Source organism: Podarcis vaucheri (assembly GCF_965113315.1).
Source record: "Podarcis vaucheri genome assembly, chromosome: 7".
Classification (NCBI taxonomy): domain Eukaryota; kingdom Metazoa; phylum Chordata; class Lepidosauria; order Squamata; family Lacertidae; genus Podarcis; species Podarcis vaucheri.
This window is the reverse complement of record NC_138765.1, coordinates 7,283,903-7,307,841: the sequence shown is the minus strand read 5'-3', so window position 1 is coordinate 7,307,841 and position 23,939 is coordinate 7,283,903. Positions and strand designations below refer to the sequence as shown.

The 23,939-nt window shown below is 45.9% G+C and overlaps 1 protein-coding gene across 6 annotated transcripts in view; it reads left to right on the top strand.

The window, feature by feature from the left end:
* The window catches only part of CATSPERG (cation channel sperm associated auxiliary subunit gamma), a 47,254-nt gene extending 42,389 nt beyond the window's left edge, over positions 1-4,865 (top strand). For all 6 annotated transcript variants that reach the window (XM_082230963.1, XM_082230962.1, XM_082230961.1 and 3 more), the window contains 4 exons: positions 1,589-1,681; positions 2,095-2,194; positions 3,635-3,761; positions 4,542-4,865. In XM_082230963.1, coding sequence (XP_082087089.1) covers positions 1,589-1,681; positions 2,095-2,194; positions 3,635-3,761; positions 4,542-4,672 — 451 coding nt within the window. In that variant the 3' untranslated portion in view covers positions 4,673-4,865. The remainder of the gene's footprint in view (positions 1-1,588; positions 1,682-2,094; positions 2,195-3,634; positions 3,762-4,541) is intronic.
* Positions 4,866-23,939: the final 19,074 nt, after the last annotated feature.

Here is a 23,939-nt window from a genome sequence, read left to right as displayed (position 1 = left end):
ATCAAACATTAAAGGGGCTGTCTTCAGATGTCTTCTAAAAGTCTGGTAGTTGTTCTCTTTGACATCTGGTGAGAGGGCGTTCCACAGGGAGGGCGCCACTACCGAGAAGGCCCTCTGCCTGGTTTAAAAGTTAGCACCAACACTTTGAATTGTGCTCGGAAACGTACTGGGAGCCAATGTAGGTCTTTCAAGACCGGTGTTATATGGTCTTGGCGGCCGCTCCCAGTCACCAGTCTGGCTGCCGCGTTCTGGATTAGTTGTAGTTTCCGGGTCACCTTCAAAGGTAGCCCCAAGTAGAGCGCATTGCAGTAGTCCAAGCGGGAGATAACTAGAGCATGCACCACTCTGGTGAAGCAGTCCGCTTGCAGATAGGGTCTCAGCCTGCGTACCAGATGGAGCTGGTAAACAGCTGCCCTGGACACAGATTTGACAGATGTCCACAGGTTCTAGTCGAAACAAAATAAAAAAAAATCCTTCCAGTAGCACCTTAGAGAACAACTAAATTTGTTATTGGTCTGAGCTTTCGTGTGCATGCATACTTCTTCAGATACACACGAAAGCTCATACCCATAAAAAACTTAGTTGTTCTCCAAGGTGCTACTGGAAGGATTTTATTTATTTATTTATTATTTTGTTTCAACTATGGCAGACCAACACGGATACCTACCTGTCACAAGTTCTAGTGTTATGAGGGAGAAAAACTCTCTGTCCACTTTCTCCAAGCCATGCCCAACTTCCTGTCCCTCGTATCATGTCCCTGCCTCTTACTTGCCCTTTTCCCAATTTAAAAAGGCTTAAAAGTTGTAAACTATCCTCACCAGGAAATTATTCCAACCCCTAAATCATTTTGGTTATCCTCTAAAAATGTTATGGCTCTACTAGTATCCTTTTTGAGGACATGTGTTTTATTTCCCTTCTATTTCTCTCTTCTTTGGGTCACCTGCCATCTGTAAAAAAGTAAAAGAAACGATGCCTTATGAGGAACGGCTAAGGGAGCTGGGCATGTTTAGCCTGGAGAAGAGGAGGTTAAGGGGTGATATGATGGCCATGTTCAAATATATAAAAGGATGTCACATAGAGGAGGGAGAAAGGTTGTTTTCTGCTGCTCCAGAGAAGTGGACACGGAGCAATGGAGCCAAACTACAAGAAAGAAGATTCCACCTAAACATTAGGAAGAACTTCCTGACAGTAAGAGCTGTTCGACAGTGGAATTTGCTGCCAAGGAGTGTGGTGGAGTCTCCTACTTTGGAGGTCTTTAAGCAGAGGCTTGACAACCATATGTCAGGAGTACTCTGATGGTGTTTCCTGCTTGGCAGGGGGTTGGACTCGATGGCCCTTGTGGTCTCTTCCAACTCTATGATTCTATGATTCTATGACCTCTGGACAGTTAAGTCCAGTCAAAGGTGACTATGGGGTTGTGGCGCTCATCTCCACTTTCAGGCCGAGGGAGCCGGCGTTTGTCCACAGACAGCTTTCCGGGTCATGTGTCCCGCATGACTAAACCACTTTATTGTCCTCAGCTAGGGACATGAATTGAAACAGCCTACCATGTAAGACGTCATAAGGCAAAATCCCTTTCCTCCCACAGGTGGGTGTGCCAGACGAATTCTCCATGCTATGATATTGTCCCTCAGGGTCCGTCTGCTCCTGATTATTTTTTTGTGGTGGAAGTATCAAACAGGTAGGTTTGAGTTTTTAAAATGTGTTTGGTTCATTTTAAAAAGAATTAAATTAATTTACAGTTGAGCTGAATTATACTGATAAGCTACCTTTCAGCCATAAGAACCCCTGAGCACAAGTTAAGACAATTCACAATCAAAAGGTGGTGTTCAACTTGAGTTTTACGTAGACTAGACTCCTTGAAATTAATGGCCTTATTACGTCATGGGGATGGGAGAAAGTACCACTCTGAAAGCACGGAGAAGAAACATGGTTTGGAAGGTAGTGGACCAGCAGATGAATGATGGGAGAAACCAAGAAGAGCCTATGTAAAGATCTAAGCACTGGGAGAGCTGTAAGCAGCAATTGACCAAAGCCAAGCTGGCCTGCTCAGACCAGTAGTCAACTGACGTCCTGCCTCTTTTGCTTCCATAGGGGTGTCGACGAAAGCACCTACTGTGATTATGCCTTGGAGTTCATTATCCATGTCCATGGCTTGCGCCTCAGCCCCACCCGGGCCATCTTTTTCTTGAAGGTAACAGCCGCCATGCCTTGAGCATCTTCATTCTTGGAATGAAAAGGCTTTGCTTGATGACCAAAGGGACATCAGGGTCAACACCATGCAAGTCTCCCTGTAGAGGGCATATATGGAGTGCCACACTTGAAAAAGCCATCTAGTCATGACAGACCCCCTATACTTCAGGGGGGCTCTGGTGATGGCCAGCTTCATGGGGAATAAAGTGGATACCCAAGTTCAAAGTCCTTCAAAGTCCCACCAGGACCACATAACACTGGTTCTGAGAGATCTGCATTGGCTCCCAGTACGTTTCCAAGCACGATTCAAAGTGTTGGTGCTGACCTTTAAAGCCCTAAACGGCCTCGGTCCTGTATACCTGAGGAGCGTCTCCACCCCCATCGTTCTGCCCGGACACCGAGATCCAGCGCCGAGGGCCTCCTGGCGGTTCCCTCATTGCGAGAAGCAAAGCTACAGGGAACCAGACAGAGGGCCTTCTCGGTAGTGGCGCCCACCCTGTGGAACACCCTCCCATCAGATGTAAAAGAGATAAACATCTACCTGACATTCAGAAGACATCTTAAGGCAGCCCTGTTCAGGGAAGTTTTTAATATGTAACGCTGTACTGTTTTCAACACTTGATTGGGAGCTGCCCAGAGTGGCTGGGGAAACTCAGCCAGATGGGTGGGGTATAAATAATAAATTATTATTATTATTACTTCAGGCTATAACGATGAGAACCAGCTGTGCTTGTAGCATAGCACTGTAGAAGACTGAATGAAGGCAGTAGGCCTCTGAAAACCAGTTGCTGGGAATCACAAATGGGGCAAATCCTATTGTCTTGCCTGGGGGCTTCTCACTGCCATCTGTTTGGCCAAAGTGAGTATAGAATTGTTCTTCTCACCATGGCCAACCAGATCTCCCTGGGAAGCCCGCAAGCAAGCATAAGAGTTGCCTCCCCACGTGTGATTCAAAGCAAATGGTATTCAGCGGCTGGTTGCCTCCAACAGTGGAGGTAGAAGGTAGCCGCCGTAGCCAGTACCCCACTGACAGCCTTATCCTGCATAAATTTCCCTACCCTGTTTTAAAGTTGGTGGCCATCAGTATGACTTGTGCAAGTGAATTCTGCTGTGGGAACAAATGCCATTGTTCTTACCACGCTTTGTGCCGTTTAGGAAAAGGGAAGCAGCATGGCAGGGAGTGAGAATAGCTGGCCGAACCCAAACAGAAAAAAATCGTTCTAGGAGGGAGGATACACTGCAACACCCTTGTTGCTGATCCCATTGGTTTTATCTTTTGCTAGCCTGAATCCGCAGAAGGGAATGAACATTTGTGTGCAGTCCCACATTCCTTTCTTGCTCCCTCTCCTAGCAATTTTTGAGGTTTCTGTTCACATACAGGTATTGCTAACAATTAGGAATTAACAACCACCTTCTCTCTTTCCCCCCTCTCCACTCCAAGGTTACAGTAGCCATCCTCATTGGCTTGCTTCTTCTATACATAGTGGTTTACATCACGGGCCCCTTGGTCAAGGCCTTATTCAACAAAACATTCCGGAGATTGGAGGAAGCTTTAGCTATGCGAATAGGTGAGTTGGCAACAAGCAGGGGCACTAAGGAGGACAAAACCTCCTTGAGACTTCTGTTAGGGAACCATCTGATAAGGAAAATGTGATCTCTTAGCAGGAAGGCCAATTTTGGTTTGCCTTATGGACTTAGGTCTGCCAGTCCCATCAACATGGGAAGATGTCATTTGTATCTTGAGGAGGCAGGGATATGGCTAATCCTAACTCACCAAGAGGGGAGAGGGGAGGAGGCTGATGGAACGCATCAAGAAAGGTGTTTGAAAAGGGGTGAGGGGCTGCTGGCGAGAGGTGACATAGCTGGGCTTCAGAGCGTGTTTCTCCACAGGGTTGCTGCAGAAAGAATGTAGTTGGTCAAGGGAGCTGTGGACTCAAAAAGGTTGAGAACCTCTGCCCTAAACCATTGGAATGGTTTAAAAGGGCATATTCAGTGTAGGAGAGGCTAGGCCAGTGCAAACAGGAATGAAGTAGAAAGAGTGAACAATCTCCTGTCAGTTGTGGATTTTTGAGGAGACCCTCATGGGAGCCATTGGTGACCCTTGGCCTATGGTCACCTAATGATTTAGCTCAACTGTACTAGGGCAGGCAGGCACACTTTCACAGATGCTGTACCAGGCCTGTCTGCCTCTTTTTTTGCTTTGCTAGTCCAAAAACTGGGACTAAGCATGCTCCATGGAACCAGTTTAACAGTCAACGTATTGAGCCTCTCAGCTGCTTGTGAATTACATCTTCAGCTATTTCTGGAACCATTTGAACCTCTCTCTCTCTCTCTCTCTCTCCTGCCAGAATCCAGCCTCACCTTCTCATCTTCATTCACCAGTCAAGGATCCCTGCAGCACTTGGCCTCTGAACTCAGCGGGGTCGGTTCACCACAAGCCCAATCCCCGAAAGGGCCTCCCCAGTCAAAAACGCGCTAATGTCAGCTACAGCTTCCAGGCCCTTTCTGCCATTAGCCCTCCACTGTGTCTGGGGTGCACCATCCCTCTGTGATTCTCCTTCCTCTGATGACCTTGCAAAGGGCTCCTCTTTGCTTGCAGTGTCCTGACATGGAGCAAACAACAGCCACCTTGGACATAACAACTGAATGACATCTGAATCACAAAGCTTAAACCCCCCCACAAAACACGATGGTCTGTGAGCAAGTTGTACAGTTGGCCCATTTGCAAGATGCATGGGAACCGTTCCAGAAATCTGTGTCAGTAAAACCACTAAGACCAGTTGGTGGGAGATACCCAGAGACTACCCAGTTTCAACTATATCACCCTAGGCAGCACCTTTTTGCTATCCTTCAAACCCCTTTAGTCATCTCAGGTCAATATGTAATGTATTCCATTGCCCTGATACTTTCTCAGCTGCTGTGTATCATCCTGACGCTAGAAAGCAGCTGCAGAATTAAACCGGACAGGCCAACTTAACCAAAAAACCTGATTGATCCACCTTACACATGACAAGTGCCTGATCCTGTATATGAAACTCCAGGCCTGTTTTCAGCTTAAAATCTGCCTGTGTAGAGGCAGTTTGTGAATGAATGGAAAGCCATTGCACCTTTCCCCAGTCATTTCTTTAAAAAGGAGGCAGATAATCCTTTTTACCAATTTTCTTATCTGTCCACTTAACGTTGTTGTTAGTTTTTGATGGTCATTCCAAGACGTTACATGGTTCATTAAACATTTGGTTGCTGTGCAATTTGGTTGGTAAGGAGTATCTTTTGTCCTCCAGTGAGTGCAGAACATAAAGGTGGAAAGACATCATCATCGTCTCATTGCACAGGTCTGACCTGTGGGCATGTATTCACACACAGAGAGACACCCCAGTCAGGACAGGAGCAACGATTCCCCCCCCCTCCCGTGCACTCCCACATGAATTTAAAAGCATGCAAGTTTCATAGGCAAATTCTTGGGGATCAGGAAACTGCAAGTGGGTTAGCTTGCAAGGTGGAAGGGGATAAAGCGGGGAGAATATCAGGCTCAGCTCGGATTTTCTCCCTCCTTGTAATCTGGTATTAAAATGGAGAGGAAAAAGGAATCGTGCAGAAGTCCTGAGAGCAGCTCTGTCTCTCACAAGGGGCTCTAAATTCATCTTTGCTGACCTCTGAAAGCTGCTCAGGACAGAGGCTGCCTGCATGCCATACATTTAAATCACACAACTTCCCTAAAATAATTCTGAGAACCATAGCTTTTAAAGGGGTGCTGGGAATCTAGCTTTGTGAGGGGTAAGCTGCAGTATGTGGACCGAGTACTCCCAGAAGTGCAAGCTGGATTTAGAAGAGGCAGAGGAACCAGAGACCAAATTGCAAACATGCGCTGGATTATGGAGAAAGCTGGAGAGTTCCAGAAAAACATCTACTTCTGCTTCGTTGACTATGCAAAAGCCTTTGACTGTGTTGACCACAGCAAACTATGGCAAGTTCTTAAAGAAATGGGAGTGCCTGATCACCTCATCTGTCTCCTGAGAAATCTCTATGTGGGACAAGAAGCTACAGTTAGAACTGGATATGGAACAACTGATTGGTTCAAAATTGGGAAAGGAGTACGACAAGGCTTTGGAAACCATTTTCCTGGGTTAAAAAGTTGTCTTATATGCCGGAACATATGGTAACTGTGCAAAGGATTCTTTTAAAGCAGTAGTATTCATTAGGTGCCTAAATGCAACTAGAGATTATACTTTAAGTGGGATTGTGCTTTAATTCTAAGTATCCTTGCTCATAGGATTGGACTTTGCAGCTGGCTTCTAAAACCTGCCAGGGAAAGCTAGCCACAGTTTATAGAATGCAGAGGCTTCTTCACCCCATTGCCTCCAATCCAGCTAGATAGCAGCTAGACAACAAATCCCACACAAACCCTGGACTAACTTTCTCCAAAGTATTTTCAGTTCCATACCCATTCCAAAGGAACTCAGCAGTACAGCTCTGCCCCTCTTAATGCGCAGAGTGAATTAGGCAAATCCTTATAAAGAGCCATTTCCCATAGAAAGAGAGGCGCTGCCTCCCCCCCCCAGTCCTCCTCATTCCTGATTTTTCTACTCTACTCAACTCCCCTTGTTTCAGAATTTATGAAACACTATCTATCTATCATCTATCTATCTATCTATCTATCTATCTATCTATCTATCTATCTATCTATCATCTATCATCTATCTATCTATCTATCTATCTATCTATCTATCTATCATCTATTTATTTATTTGCTTGCTTATTATACTTGCACTGGGCATGGAGCCTTGAGGGTGCTGAAACTATGATTTAGAATGGTGTGCGAGAAGCAAGAGGAGTGTTGAACTTTGACCTTGCACCACTGAAACTTGAGACCCCAAGGTCCACCACTGCTAATTGTTGCCCATCCTTGAGTGGTTCCCAAAATGTGCTGCATCAAGAAGCTTTTGCCAGTTAACACATCTCCAAGCTATTGACAAGTCCGTGGCTCTGAACAGCTATTGCCTCAGGCAACCTACACTTATGACTCTATTTACAGATATCAGATAAGAAAGCCCAGGACAATATGGATAAAGTTTTAAGGAAGTTGCATTTCCTTAAAACCAGTTTTTCTAATTTAAAAAAATAATAATGCAGTTTTTTAGATCTGTGCTACTATGGAAATCCACTAGAGGGCAGTCTGCACCCGCTGCAAACACCAAATCATTTATTCCTGAGCTTGACTACATTGTAGGAAAGAAATTTCCCCAAGAGTGAAGGGAGCTATAAATGTATCTGATTGCCTTGCCTGGTGATGCCCAAACTTCTGATCGGTGACAGGGAGGGCTTTTTTAAAGCCAGAACTCAGTGCTGGCACCTCTCAGGTGGGCACCATTGCCATGATAAGAGAACAAGGCAGGTGTTCATGGTGAATTCTGGCACCTCTTTTTCTAGAAAGAATAGCACTGGTGACAGGCACTTATTTTTCCTGAATTGAAATTGAGAATTTGTTTCACACATACAACTGAGAGTCCCATTCTCAGAGGCAGGCCACCCATGAGGCGAGGTGACGCATTGGCCTCAGGCAGCATATCCAACCCCCTTCCGTACTGTCTCTCATGTACTTTGCAAGCAATATCAAAGTGTATCTGATAAGCGCTCTTCAACAGTGGGTAGTTAGAGATTGCAACATGTGGAAATAATAATAATAATAATAATAATAATAATAATAATAATAATAATAATTTATTATTTATACCCCGCCCATCTGGCTGAGTTTCCCCGGCCACTCTGGGCGGCTTCCAAAAGAATATTAAAATACTATGATACATCAAACATTAAAAGCTTCCCTAAACAGGGCTGCCTTCAGATGTCTTCTAAAAGTCTGGTAGTTGTTTTTCTCTTTGACATCTGGTGGGAGGGCGTTCCACAGGGAGGGCGCCACTACCGAGAAGGCCCTCTGCCTGGTTCCCTGTAACTTGGCTTCTCGCAGGGAGGGAACCGCCAGAAGGCCCTCGGAGCTGGACCTCAGTGTCCGGGCAGAACGATGGAGGTGGAGACGCTCCTTCAGGTATACTGGACCGAGGCCGTTTAGGGCTTTAAAGGTCAGCACCAACACTTTGAATTGTGCTCGGAAACGTACTGGGAGCCAGTGTAGGTCTTTCAAGACCGGTGTTATATGGTCTCTGTGGCCGCTCCCAGTCACCAGTCTGGCTGCTGCATTCTGGATTAGTTGTAGTTTCCGGGTCACCTTCAAAGGTAGCCCCACGTAGAGCGCATTGCAGTAAACCAGGAAACCAATTTGTGCTTCAATTTTGTGTCTCCCCACATCATGCTATGCCAAACCATAGCTTAGTGTGAGCGTGGGTGCCCCAAGATGTCCTCCTGTAGAGGAAGGGCTGTAGTCCCGGGGAGGTTACCGTGAGGTGTGGTCAGAGTCTGGTCCTGGGTCGAGGGTCTGGAGACTGTCCACCAAGGGCGAAGCGGGGTCCAAGGCAAAAAGCCGGGCGTGGACAGGAACTCTGGAAGAACAGGTCTGGGTGCTGGCAGAAACAGGTTTTCAACGACGTTGCTCCCACAACCTGGGACTGGGCTGACTGGCCTTTATTTCCTCTGAGGCCAGGGGCGGCCCCGGCCCACAGGTGACCTGCCTCTCCTGGCCTTAAGGCGAGCACTCCTCCTGAGAGAACTTAGTTCCCTCCGCCTCTCTGCCCTGAGCCTCTGCAGCTCAGGAGAGGCTGGAGGGTTACTGGACCCAGAGGCAACCTCACTTTCCCCTGACAGGGCTGGGAGAGGAGCACCTGCAGGCAATGGGTTCTCCATCACCTCTGGAGCCAGAGCGGATTCATCTGGTGTCTGCTCCTGAGGATCCAGCACAGGTGAGGACCCTTCAGGCTCATGCCCCAGCCCCGGCTCAGCCGGCCCTGGAGGCGGGGATTCCTGTGCAGGCTGGGATTCCTCAGGTTCAGCCTCTGAATCAGATTCCCAGGCCATCACAACTTGCTTGGCATGCAGAAGCCCCCAACTTCAATACCTGGCATCTCCAGCTAGGGCTGGGAGAGACTCCCTGTCTGAAACCCCAGAAAGCTTCTGCCAATCAGTGTAGACAGTACTGAACTACATGGACCAATGGCCTGACTCAATGTAAGGCAGCTTCCTGTGATTTTTCTGCTGCTGCACAGCCACGAGCTAACCTATTCCTTGCTCCAGATGACTAATGAAGGTAGTGTTACAGATAGGTAGCCATAGTCTGCCATAGTCAAAATAAAAAATTCCTTCCAGTAGCACCTTAAAGACCAACTAAGTTAGTTCTTGGTATGAGCTTTCGTGTGCATGCACACTTCTTCAGATACACTGAAACAGAAGTTGCCAGATCCTTCTATATACAAGATCTCAAAGTAGCTGTTTTACTACAAAGGAATTTCAGAAATAGACTGGAAAGAGAAGCTGCTGAATTGCAACTCATTGCCAAACTTAAAACCATGGAGGGACCTGGTCTGAACAAAGACATTGGATTCTTATCTCATTATACATGACTAAGCCATTTCTCACCTTCTCACCCCTTGCCTTTTCCTGTAAGACCTATTACAGTCGTTAAGAGTCGTCAACAGGCTCACCTCAGCTATCTGCCAATCTCCCATTTCCACCACCCTTCTGAGTAATACCCCTCCCTACCTTCTTACTATATAGAAGGATCTGGCAACTTCTGTTTCAGTGTATCTGAAGAAGTGTGCATGCACACGAAAGCTCATACCAAGAACTAACTTAGTTGGTCTTTAAGGTGCTACTGGAAGGATTTTTATTTTATTTTAATGAAGGTAGGTCAGCTATTGCAGGACCATGGAGAGCTCCAAATGAGCAACTTGCTCCCACGTGGGCTGGAGGTGAGCCAAGGCCTCCTGAGCCTCTGAATGTAGCCTGCCTCTGAGGACTGGAGGTGGTTTTTTTGTTTTTTTAAGGACCAACTGTCTGGCCTGAAGATGTGCACTTTTCTCCATGACCTCCTGCTTGCTGTACTCCTTGTGCTGTTTGACTGGAGTAATATTATTATTATTACTACTACTACTACTACTAAAGGGACGCGGGTGGCGCTGTGGGTTAAACCACAGAGCCTAGGACTTGCCAATCAGAAGGTCGGTGGTTCGAATCCCCGCGACGGAGTGAGCTCCCGTTACTCAGTCCCTGCTCTTGCCAACCTAGCAGTACGAAAGCACGTCAAAGTGCAAGTAGATAAATAGGTACCGCTCCGGCGGGAAGGTAAACGGCGTTTCCGTGTGTTGCTCTGGTTCGCCAGAAGCGGCTTAGTCATGCTGGCCACATGACCTGGAAGCTGTACGCTAGCTGCCTCGGCCAGTAAAGCGAGATGAGCGCCGCAACCCCAGAGTCGGTCACGACTGGACCTAATGGTCAGGGGTCCCTTTACCTTACCTTACCTTACTACTACTATTACTACTACCAGTAGTAGTATACCACTCTTCACCCACAGATCTCAGGGCAGTTCACAACATAAAAATACAATCTATTAAAAGCACAAAATGATAAAAATAACAACAAACCCCACAAACTAATAACCACCCGCACTCCCTCCCACATACATATTTAAAAGGAGTACTGTATACGATGTTAATCACCCAAAGGCCTGGTTGAAGAGGAATGTTGTCACCTGTTCTTGTGTTGCCACCCTCCAGACCTCTTGAGGAGGAGGCACATGAAGAAACGCCTCGAATGATGATCTCAGGCTCTGGGTAGGTCCATAGAAAGACGGTCCTTGAGTTACTGTGGCCCTGAGCCATTTAAGGCTGTATAGGTCAAAACCAGCACTTGGAATTGGGGCCAGAAACTAATTGGTTACGTGAATCCGAGACCAGGGAGAAGAGTCGGTGGAAGAAGATTGGAAGAAATTTAAAGACTATCTACAGAAATATTGCAAAATTAATGAATGTTAGAATGATGTTGGATAGAAATTAAGTGGTTTTCAGCTGTAATACTGTAAGGGAGTATGAAAAATGGATTATTAATAGGTAAAAATTTAATGTTACAATATTTTAAGATTAAAGATTAGGATAAACAAAGAGGGTAAGGATTTGCTGAACCAAAAAACTGAATTGGAATACAAAAAAGGGAGGCGTGAGGAGGTCCGGGAAATAAGCTAATGAAAAATAAGTAATGGAAAGAATGAGTTGTTTTTAACCATTTTTATTTTGTATTTTTATTTTGTACTTTCTTATTTTTTTTTATTTTCACTTTGTAATACTTGGAAAATCTTAATAAATATCTTATAAAAACAAACAAACCAGAAACTAATTGGTCACCTGTTCGGTTGGGCCAGGATCGGTGTCATATGCTCAAACCATCTTGCCTTGGTGAGGAATCTGCACAGCTGAATTCTGGACCAGTTGGAGTTTCCAAATTGTCTTCAGAGGCAGCCCTACGTATAATGTGCTGCAGTAATCTAACCTAAAGGTTGCCAGAGCACAGGCAAGAGTAGTTCGGCTATCTTTGCCCAGATAGGGGTGCCGCCGGGCCACCAGCAGAGATGCTCAGTTCCTCTAAGTGGAAAGCTTCCCGGAGGATCATGAATCTGGTTCAGCACTCTGGCAATAGGTTCTGTGGACAGGATTGGGTCCCGTGGTCTCCTGTGTATTATTATTATTGTTATTATTATTATTATTATTATTATTATTATTATTATTATTAATACCCTACGCATCTGCATGGGTTTCCCCAGCTGTTCACCCTCAGAACCCGGATTGCTTTATTGGCTGCCATGACTGCAGCTTCTGACTTCTTGTTGTGCTCAATTCTGGGCTCCTAGAATTATGACACCCATCAGTGCAGGGGCCTGTGCTAAGCCACATTGCACCCACCCACCCACCCACCACTGTGATCCCACTTTAAACAGCCATGGCTTCCCTCAAATAACCCTGGCATCTGTAGTTTTTTTTAAAAAAAAAACATTTCAAAGATCTTTATTGATACTTAACATATATACATAATAACCAAAATTCCCAATGATTCCCTCACATAAAATATAATATCTAAATTACAACAGTTGCATAATTATACACTTAATTATAAAACCCACCCTCTACTTCCCTCCACAGCTATTCAACTTCTTTATATTTCTTTCTACCTTTCCCCCCTTGCATTCTATAATAAATTATTTTTGTTAAATTCTGATTTTTCTTTCTTTCTTTGTTTTGTTATTTTTATTCCAAGCCTGTTAACATGTCATTTTTAGAACAATATTTTGACATATAATCTTCGAAATACTTCCACTCCATTCTTAACTTTTGATTTGATTGATATCTTATAATTGAAGTTAATTTTGCCACTTCTATATACTCACTTAATTTACAAATCCACTCTTCCTTTGTTGGTATGTCCTGAGATTTCCATTTAATAGCAATCACTACCCTGGCAGCTGTTGTTGCATATAAAAAGATTGTTTTTTTCATATGTGGTATGTCTTTGCCCACCAATCCTAACAAGATTTTTTATCAAGGTTTTTTTTTTAGCATTTTCTTAAGTTCCTCATGTATTATTTCCTAAAACTTCTTTATTTCCTTGCAACCACACCACATATGAATTATCGTTCCAGGTTCTTTGTTACATTTCCAACAAAGGTTGGATTTTAATTTATAAATTTTGGCGAGTATAAAGGTAAAGGTAAAGGTACCCCTGCCCGTACGGGCCAGTCGCGTCCGACCCTAGGGTTGCGCGCTCATCTCGCTCAAGAGGCCGTGAGCCGGCGCCGTCCGAAGACACTTCCGGGTCACGTGGCCAGCGTGACAAAGCTGCAGCTGGCGAGCCAGCGCCGCACACGGAAATGCCGTTTACCTTCCCGCTATAAAGTGGTACCTATTTATCTACTTGCACTTAGGGGTGCTTTCGAACTGCTAGGTGGGCAGGAGCTGGGACCGAACGACGGGAGCTCACCCCGCTGCGGGGATTCGAACCGCCGACCTTGCCATCAGCAAGTCCTAGGCACTGAGGTTTTACCCACAGCGCCACCCGCTGGTGTTAAATACCACCTGTAAAACATTTAAACAAATTTTTCCTTTGTCGTATAGCAGGCGGTAAAGTGAATATCCTCGCGCCTGGCATCTGTAGTTTTGTTCAGAGGGCTGAGAGCTGTAAGAAGAACCCCTATCACCCCTGCTTGACAAAACTACAATTCCCTGAGTTTCCTGCGAAGAGCAATAATTGATGGTTAATTCTCCCTGGGAATTGTAGCTCTGCGAGGGGAACAGGGGTTGCCTAAGAAAGCTCAGCACCCTTAACAAAAATGGCACTTCCCAGAGTTCTATGGGAGGAAGCCATGATGGTTTAACGGGGCATCATATATGAATACGGCCCTAGTGTGGCTTGGCTCCAATAGGCAGGGCCACACGTATGAGAAGAAGTTGTCCCTTCCTGTGGGAAGAGTGTGATGCCTCCCCACTGTTTTCTTCTCCACACTGACAGGAATCGAGGGGACGTTGCCTCCATCTTTGTTTTCTTGCTGTTTGGAGAACCCACCACTTTGTGGTGTTTCCCGCCTTTTCGGAGCCCCAGCCAAGTCACTAGTACTCCACTGAGGAGGAATGGTTGGCTGCTCCCAACTTTTATCTCAGTGAACCACAGGCCACGGGGCAAGATGTCCCACAACGAAGAACGCCTAATAAGTTTTGAGCATAGCTGTCAACTGTCCCTTATTTGGCGGGAATTCCCTTATCCCAGTGCCGTTTCCCGCTGCTGTCCCTTATTGATGATGTCCCTTAAATTTCCCGGGTTTCATGCTCGCCTGGCTCGGGAGGGAAGCAGCGGCTCGGGGTCCTCCGCCGCAAGAGAGAGCATGCGCACGAGCTGCCGCGTCTCCGTCTCTCCCTTTCCCCCCTCAGGGGCGCATCGTGAGGAGACGGATGGCGGCGGGCGGGCAGGCAGCCCCTCTCTTGCGAGACTTCCGGCGCGCTGCCAGGGGAAGCCGGAGGCGGCAGCGGTGGCTGAGGAGGTGGCCTGCGGAAGGAGGAAAAGGAGGGGATGGGGAGGGACGCAGAAGGGCGGCGCTTCAGCGGCCGCCGTGGCGCAGCAACCGCCTCATGCCGGGCTCCCGGGCGGCGTGGGCGAGAGTCTCTCTCCCTCTCCCTCGGGTGGGGAATGGCCAATGGAACTCCTCGTCCCAGGACGACGGCAGCCGCGACGTGCTGCTTAGCATCCCCTCCAGCCAGTGCAGCATCTTAATGTAGTGATTTCCCCCTCTGCATCCCTTTCATAACTCTATTTTCATAAATCACTTGTCCATCCGTAGTTCACATTTTTACTACAAGTTTTCTGTCAATCCTACCAATGGATGTACAGTGGTGCCCCGCAAGATGAATGCCTCGCAAGACGGAAAACTTGCTAGACGAAAGAGTTTTCCGTTTTGGAGGTGCTTCGCAAAACGAATCTCCTATGGGCTTGCTTCGCAAGACGACAATGTCTTGCGAGTTCCTGCTGGTTTTTTTCCTTCCCCCCCTTTTTTCTAAGCCGCTAAGCCGCTTATCAGCTGATCCGATCAGCAGATAAGCCGCTAAAAGCCGCTAATAGCCGCTAATAGCGCTAATCCGCTAATCCGTCAATGGGCTTGCTTCGCAAGACGAAAAAACCGCTAGACGAAGAGAATCACAGAACGGATTCTTTTCGTCTTGCGAGGCACCACTGTAACTCTTTGCAATAGCTTTTCAACTAAATTATAAACTTTCCCCATTCTTTATGAAAGAGGGCCTCTTCCTGGTTTCTAATTCTGCCTGTAAGCTTTCCATATCGATGTCGTTCATCAGTTTTGTCTGCCCCTCTTCTTTGGTGGGAGTTGTAGACCCTTAGGATCATCTAGTCCAACCCCCCTGCAAAACACAGTCAGTGGCAGCAAAAGCAGCATGGGTCCATGAGTGCGGGATTTCCAAACAAAATCCCTTATTTTGGCTGCTGATCCCTTATTTTCGAGGCTGCTGGTCCCTTATTTTCAAATCTGTAAGTTGACCGCTATGGTTCTGAGGAGATTTAAAGGGCAAAGAGAACTGCCTCAGTGGAACAAGAAGTACCGTGAGACAGCACCGAGGAGATTGAAGAGACGAGCCAGTTCCTAACACGGCTTCCGCCGGGGAGAATTCAAGGGAAAAGCCAACACGTGAACTGCCCTTGAGCCAAGCGACATGCTACATTACTCACACATTTTTAGAAGTGTGATTAAGCTGGCCGTTTTTATTCTGAGTAAAATGGCAGGCCGCGAGGGCCCAGTCCAGAACCTGCTGAAACCAGTTTCCTGAGGGAAATCACCTCTTCTCTGGTTGCCCCTGAAGATGCCTTAAACAACACTTTGGGGGCGCAAATAGGTGTGTGTGTGTGGTGATTTGCATCAGGAATCACTTAAAATATATAACGTAACATATAGTTTGGGCCCTGCGTAGCCAGTGGCCAAGTAGTGAGGAGATCTGAGGGGCAACTGCTGATATAAACTGAGGCCACATTCACGCCATACATTTAAAGCGCTATGATACCACTTTAAACAATCACGGCAAATGGCGGGGCGGGCCAGATTTAGAAGCCTGACGGGCCTGATACAGCCCAGGGGCCACAGTTTGCCGACCCCTGACTAAAGGCTTTGTGAGGAGCCCCTCGCTAGCACTCACTGGGCAAACTACCACTGAGGTGGATAACCAGGGCTTAGGGATGCTGGGAGTTCATAGAATCATAGAATCCTAGAGTTGGAAGAGACCACAAGGGCCATCGAGTCCAACCCCCTGCCAAGCAGGAAACACCATCAGAGCACTCCTGACATATGGTTGTCAAGCCTCTGCTTAAAGACCTCCAAAGTAGGAGACTCCACCACACTCCTTGGCAGCAAATTCCACTGTCAAACAGCTCTTACTGTCAGGAAGTTCTTCCTCATGTTTAGGTGGAATCTTCTTTCTTGTAGTTTGGATCCATTGCTCCGTGTCCGCTTCTCCGGAGCAGCAGAAAACAACCTTTCTCCCTCCTCTATGTGACATCCTTTTATATATTTGAACATGGCTATCATATCACCCCTTAACCTCCTCTTCTCCAGGCTAAACATGCCCAGCTCCCTTAGCCGTTCTTCATAAGGCATCGTTTCTAGGCCTTTGACCATTTTGGTTGCCCTCCTCTGGACACGTTCCAGTTTGTCAGTGTCCTTCTTGAACTGTGGTGCCCAGAACTGGACACAGTACTCCAGGGGAGGTCTGACCAGAGCAGAATACAGTGGCACTATTACTTCCCTTGATCTAGATGCTATACTCCTATTGATGCAGCCCAGAATTGCATTGGCTTTTTTAGCTGCCGCGTCACACTGTTGGCTCATGTCAAGTTTGTGGTCAACCAAGACTCCTAGATCCTTTTCACATGTACTGCTCTCAAGCCAGGTGTCACCCATCTTGGGAGTTGGGAGTCCACCGTCAGGTTCTCCAATGGCAGGGAGGCCCTTTAAATAACCTATGCATTAGTAGCCCCTTAAACCAGATGGGTGTAAAATATCACAAGCCAAAGTAGATGTGGGGAGGGAGATTTGTGTCTGGATCTCTCAGGGTTTTCCTCCTCTTCTTCCTCTTCCTCTTCTTCATTAATTTGAAGCAGATGCAGAGAGCTGGTATTTTGTTCAGGGAAGCAGCAGTTGGGGAGGAGAGGCCCAATTTCCCCCCCCCCCCAGTGCTGTTTCCCTGATCTAAATCACCACCGCCCCCCCCCCCCCCTGGAAGCTGCTATTAGCACCACTGAGGAGAAATATCAGGCAGGATATAAGTATTCTGCCCCCCCCCATCTCCCCGTGATGCTAATTTGGATTAGCTTCCCTGTGAGGGAGGCAATTTAGATTGGGAAAACTGTGTAATGGCAAAAAAGTTACAATGGTATCTTGGTTCGCAAACGCCTTGGTACTCAAATGCCTCGATTCCCAAACGCCGAAAACCCATAAGTAAATATTCCGGTTTTTGAACATTTACCGGAAGCCAAACATCTGGTGCGGCTGTCAGCTATTGTCTCGGGGGCGCCTGCACCAATCAGAAGCTGCGCCTTGGTTTTCGAACATTTCGAAAGTCAAACATACTTCCGGAACAGATTAAGTTTGGCACTTTTGCTTTTGCTATTTATTTTCCGTTTTTGTTGCTTTTTTGGTTAATTTGTTTTTGTGACTGTGTGGAACCCAGTTCAGCTACCGATTGATGGTGTGACTGTGGAAATGGATAAAACCCCCCCCCATCCAAACAATGATCATCAGTGCAGGTAAGGAAATTTTTTTTTAATTTTTATCATCTACAATACTGTCTTATTTATTTTATAGTATAGTACATTGATTATTGCTTTCATTTTATGGATCAGTGGCCTCGTTAGATAGTAAAATCCATGTTAAATTGCTGTTTTAGGGGTTGTTTTTAAAAGTCTGGAACGGATTAATCCATTTTGCATCACTTTCTATGGGAAAGCGCGCCTTGGTTTTGGAACGCTTTGGCTTTGGAACAGACTTCCGGAACAGATTAAGTCTGAAAACCAAGGTACCACTGTAAACACTTTCCTGAAGACTGGGGATGGCCCTGGTCTGGTACCCCGGAGAGCTTCTGCCACTCAGCGATGGCAAGGCGGGGCTACATCTGACTCAGAATAAAGGAGCTTTTTGTGTTCCTATGTAAGAGTAACACCACTAGTGACAGCGGCAAACAGCAACAGCCCCGTAGCCCCGTGGACTTGCCGTGGATAAATTTAACAATATTTGGAATTAATTTTTCTAAGTACAGTCATACCTCATGTTACGTCCGCTTCATGTTACGTTCTTTCAGGTTACGTCCCGCGGCGACCCGGAAGTACCGGAAAGGGTTACTTCCGGGTTTCGCCGCTTGCACATGTGCAGATGCGCAAAATGACGTCACACACATGCACAGAAGCGGCGAATTGCAACCTGTCCATGCGCAGATGCGCCGCTGCGGATTGTGCTCTTTTCATGTTGCGAACGGGCCTCCGGAACGGATCCCGTTCGCAACCAGAGGTACCACTGTATTGTATTAGGTTAAGAGCTGGTTAGCTACAATAACATTTATTTTATTTTTTTCTTTTGTAATGTATAAAATTTCTCTCTCTCTCTCTCTCTTTTTCTGTTTTGTTTTCTACATGGGTACTATGGTTTGTGTGTCTTATCTTAACCTGTACACTTGTAATTATGTACTTTTTATTTTTCAATAAAGAATATATGTATATAAATAAAAAACAGCCACATATCCACATAGCATGTAAGAGGTTTTAAGGTGAGACGTTGTGTTCCTAATTTGGGATTCCTCTTGCATTCCTCACAGCAATGACTTTGAAGCCCCTTTGCTCCTGCTCTATCCCTTTTCCTCCTCTTTACATTTTGTCTGCTATGGAGAGAGACTACAGGTGAGAAGCTGCAAGGTTCTGGTGGACTTTGAGGGAAACCAAAGCGTGTTCTTTCTTTCTTTATTTTTTAAAATGATATTTATTAAAGGTTTAAAAATTACAGAAAAAAGAAAAAAGGAAGACAACAAAACAAATTACAATACATTAAAGAAAAAGCATAGAAAAAATACAGCAATACAACAAAAAAACACACAATAAGATTAAAACACACACCCAATGTTCCATAACTTTATCTTTCTTTTACTTGTTTCATCGACCTCCTCACATCTCCCTTCTCTGTGTTCCCATTTCAAAATCTTATTCAGCAACGCTTCACCTTTTCTCAAAACTTGTTTTAAATTATACGTTTCAGCTATTATGTCTCCGATTCTTCCCTTTATTTATCAAATATTTAAGCTTGACATAATATTGTTCTAGTTTCACCTTTGTTTTTATAAACCAATTATTTTCACAGTCCTTTCAGCTATGTCACTAATGCCATATTATCTTTATATCCTGCATCATTCTAACATTCATACAATTTACAATATTTTTGCAAATAGTCCTTAAATTTCTTCCAGTCCTCTTCCACTCTCTCTTCTCCCAGGTCTCGGATTCTGCCAGTCATTTCTGCCAATACCAAAGCGTGTTCTTTAACCAGGATAGAGAGATACCAACTTGCCTGAAAACTTCAAGGAGCTCCACGGTAGACCCAGGAATGCTGTAAGTGCTGATTGCTGTAGGAGGGTGGAAATAATGGTTGGCCTAAGAACTAGACTTTGTTGGCTGGAATATGGGATCTTGCTTCTTGCATGTCTGCATGGAGACTGAAGCATTGTGTGTGGGGAGGTGCTGAAATCCCTTTTGCCTGGCTGGATTCTAGGAAAGTAAAAGAGTCACATCCCTTACTCTGATTGCTTTTGTACAAGCTTCCTCAACCTCGGCCCTCCAGATGTTTTGAGACTACAATTCCCATCATCCCTGACCACTAGTCCTGCTAGCTAGGGATCATGGGAGTTGTAGGCCACAAACATCTGGAGGGCTGAGGTTGTGGAAGCCTGCTTTTGTCCCTGGCCCTGTCTACCTAAGGAAGTTAGATTAGCCTCAACCAGAGCCAGGGCCTTTTCAACTCTGGCCCCGGCCTGGTGGAACGCTCTATCTCATGGGACCAGGGCCCTGCGGGATCTGATTTCTTTCCGCAGGGCCTGTAAGACAGAGTTGTTCCGCCTGGCCTTTGGCTTGGAGCCAATTTGATTCCCTCCCCCTCTTTCTTTTTCCTTTCTCCTCCTATGAAGAGATTGCTCCCTAATTGTTTTAATGTTGTATCTTAATCTTTTAAATTGTATTTTAATCAACTTTTTTAATTATTGGTTGTTAGCCGCCCTGAGCCCGGTCTTGGCTGGGGTGGGCGGGGTATAAATAAAAAATTATTATTATTATTATTATTATTATTATTATTATTACCTGTTACCTCTGGCCCTATCCACTACTCTGCTCCCCCCCAATCATTGCCATGCAGCCCCTGGAATGCTGACCATGAGGAAATGCAGCCCTTTGACTAAAGAAGGTTTGCTATCCTACAGAGCAGTGCTTCCTAAACAGGTCTCCAGCTGTTGCTGGACTACAACTCCCACCATCTCCAACTAGCAAGACAGCTGGAAATGCAAGTCTGGGAAATGCTGCTATAGAGCAGGCATAGGCAACCTCGGCCCTCCAGATGTTTTGGGACTACAGTTCCCATCATCCCTGACTGCTGGTCCTGTTAGCTAGGGATCATGGGAGTTGTAGTCCCAAAACATCTGGAGGGCCGAGGTTGCCTATGCCGGCTATAGAGCAACATCTGTGATCCCTGGGAGCTCTCCAGGGTCCTGAAGGTTCTGCTATCTGACACAGGCTGCTCAATTCCCTGAAGTCTGCTGCTTGCTTGCATACATGTTCTGTTCATGAACCGTTACTCTGACTTTGTAGGCTTGATCCATCCTGGTATAAGGCACACTGCTACTCTAGCCCCAGTGCAGAGCCCAGCATTACAGTGGTACCTTGGGTTAAGTACTTAATTCGTCCCGGAGGTCCGTTCTTAACCTGAAACTGTTCTTAACCTGAAGCACCACTTTAGCTAATGGGGTCTCCTGCTGCCGCTGCACTGCCGGAGCACAATTTCTGTTCTCATCCTGAAGCAAAGTTCTTAACCTGAAGCACTATTTCTGGGTTAGCGGAGTCTGTAACCTGAAGCTTATGTAACCTGAATCATATGTAACCTGAGGTACCACTGTATTACTTTAGATCTGTTCCAAGAGTAAAGCTCTCTGGGTGGTGACTCCACCCTTTTCTGTTTCTTGCATCCAACTGCAGCCTAGATCTCACTGACAAGAACTGGCCCTGGCTCTGTGGGCCTTGGTTTTTATCTCTCGGCAGCAGTGCTGAATCTTCGCTGGCAGATAGCGACACTGCTGGCCCTGGAGACCCAAAGCGAGAGAGGGAGGTTTCTCCATTCAGTAAACCCTTTCAAGGGCCAACTCCTTTTCATCGTTGGTTGCCATTTATTAATCCACAGCAGTTCCTAGACAGATAAAGGGCCTGGGAAGTGCCTTTCAGACAGCCCTCTGGTAGCTCCTTTTTAGTCTCCTTTTCAGCTAGAATTACGAAGGTCTCAATTCCCAAAAGGAGGAGAGTAGAGAGAGAAAGTGAGAGGAAGAAAAGATAAAGGAATCCAAGTCTGCATTGCATAATTCTCTCCACCAGCACTCCACAATTCCTCCAGGGCCTACGGCCACCAAATCAGAACTTTTAATCAAGACAGGATCATTAACATTGCTGTTGGATGTGGAGTCTAAAAGAAGAATCCAGGGAAGGATCAGGAGAATTTCCAGGGAGCTCTGGGCTGGTGGCAACAAGTGACCCACTCCCCTCCCCCTTTGTGCCCATGATAGACACTTCCTTCTCAAAGCAAACGGGCTAAAATTTAATTTGACTACTCAGTAAGTGCCAGTAATTCAGTGTTAAGGAGCCACCTTTGTTTATACTATTTCTGGTACTGGTGTGTTCTGTTTTAAATTATGGCTCAACATAAATAAGAGATATGCAGATGGCACAACCTTGAATGGCAGAAAGTGAGGAGGAATTAAAGAACCTTTTAATGAGGGTGAAAGAGGAGAGCGCAAAATATGGTCTGAAGCTCAACAAAAAAAGGAAGATCATGGGCACTGGGCCCATCACCTCCTGGCAAATAGAAGGGGAAGAAATGGAGGCAGTGAGAGATTTTACTTTCTTGGGCTCCATGATCACTGCAGATGGTGACAGCAGACACAAAATTAAAAGACGCCTGCTTCTTGGGAGAAAGGCGATGGCAAACCTAGACAGCATCTTAAAAAGTAGAGACATCACCTTGCCAACAAAGGTCCATATAGTTAAAGCTATGGTTTTCCTAGTAGTAATGTATGGAAGTGAGAGCTGGACCATAAAGAAGGCTGATCGCTGAAGAATTGATGCTTTTGAATTCTGGTGCTGGAGGAGACTCTTGAGAGTCCCATGGACTGCAAACCTATCCATTCTGAAGGAAATTAGCCCTGAGTGCTCACTGGAAGGACAGATCCTGAAGCTGAGGCTCCAAGACTTTGGCCACCTCATGAGAAGAGAAGACTCCCTGGAAAAGGCCCTGATGTTGGGAAAGATGGAGGACACAAGGAGAAGGGGACGACAGAGGACGAGATGGTGGAACAGTGTTCTCGAAGCTACCAGCATGAGTTTGACCAAACTGCGGGAGGCAGTGGAAGACAGGAGGGCCTGGCGTGCTCTGGCCCAGGGGGTCACGAAGAGTCGGAAACGACTAAATGACGAAACAACAACAACAACAAATAAAAGATTTCCATCACACACAGCCTTCCCCAATCTGTTTTTTGGGACTACACGTCCCATCAGTCAGGGTAGTCATATGGCCTGGGGTTGATGGGAGTTGTATTCCTAAACATCGGGGGGGGGGGGCAAAAGGCAAGAGAAGGCTGAGCGTTTGCATGTTAAACTGTAAGGCACTTTATGCTTCCTTTAGAATTTCAAGGAGGAATGATAGCAAATGTATTAAATTTATTTAACAAATGGATTAGAAGGCAGATGATTAGTCAACTAAATTGGGCTGAATTAGGCCCCATTGGCTCTAGCCATTTAAAGAAGCACGGTATCATTTTAAACAGTCATGGCTTCCCCCAAAAGAATTATGGGAACTGTAGTTTATTAAGGATGCTGAGAGTTCTTAAAGGTAAAGGTAAAGGGACCCCTGCCCGTACGGGCCAGTCATGTCCGACTCTAGGGTTGTGCGCCCATCTCACTTAAGAGGCCGGGGGCCAGCGCTTCCTGGTCACGTGGCCAGCGTGACGAAGCTGCTCTGGCGAGCTGGCACCAGCGCAGCACACGGAAACGCCGTTTACCTTCCCGCCGGAGCGGTACCTATTTATCTACTTGCACTTGGACGTGCTTTCGAACTGCTAGGTGGGCAGGAGTTGGGACCGAACAATGGGAGCTCACCCTGTCATGGGGATTCGAACCGCCGACCTTCTGATCAGCAAGCCCTAGGCTCTGTGGTTTAACCCATAGCCCTGAGAGTTGTTAGGAGGTGCCTATTTCCCTCACAGCGCTACAATTCCCACAGTGGCTTAACAATCAGTTCTTCTGCTTAGGGAACCCTCTGTTTGCGCCCCCCTTTCCTCTCATACTTCGCTTCGTACTTCGCTTAAATATAGGTACTTATTGGTTTCAAACAAATTGAAGATTGCAATTACAACTGAACTTAGAAGAAGTTGTTTGCACTTGCCCTCCAACCCAAAGCTGCAAGCCAGAATCCAATGGTGAGGTGGCAATTGTGCATCACATTGTCACAAGATCTACCCACCTTGGAAGAGTGGCAGATGAAGGTGATTGACTACATGGGACTGGCTGAAATGACTGACAGAATCCGAGACCAGGGGAAAGAGACGGTGGAAGAAGATTGGAAGAAATTTAAAATTTATCTTAAGAAATATTGCAAAATTAATGAATGCTAAAATGTTGTGGTTATATAAAGTAAGGGATTACAGCTGTTAAAGATTAGGTAAAAGTAAAGAAAAGGAAAAAATCAGATAAAATTAAGGGGAAGGATTTGCTGAAATAATTTTGGGAATTGGAATGCAGAAAGGGGAGGTATGGGGAAGTCGATGAAGTAAGTTTAAGAAAAAAAAGGAGTGGAAATCATACGTGTTTGTTTGTTACTGTATGTATATTTTTGTATTGTGTGTATTGTATGTCTTTTTAAAATTTGTGAAAACTTAATAAATATTTATATTAAAAAAATTGTGCATCACATTGTAGATTGCATCACACTTAAGAGGATCCATGATCTTTAAAATGCATCAAGAAATTCTAAGTAA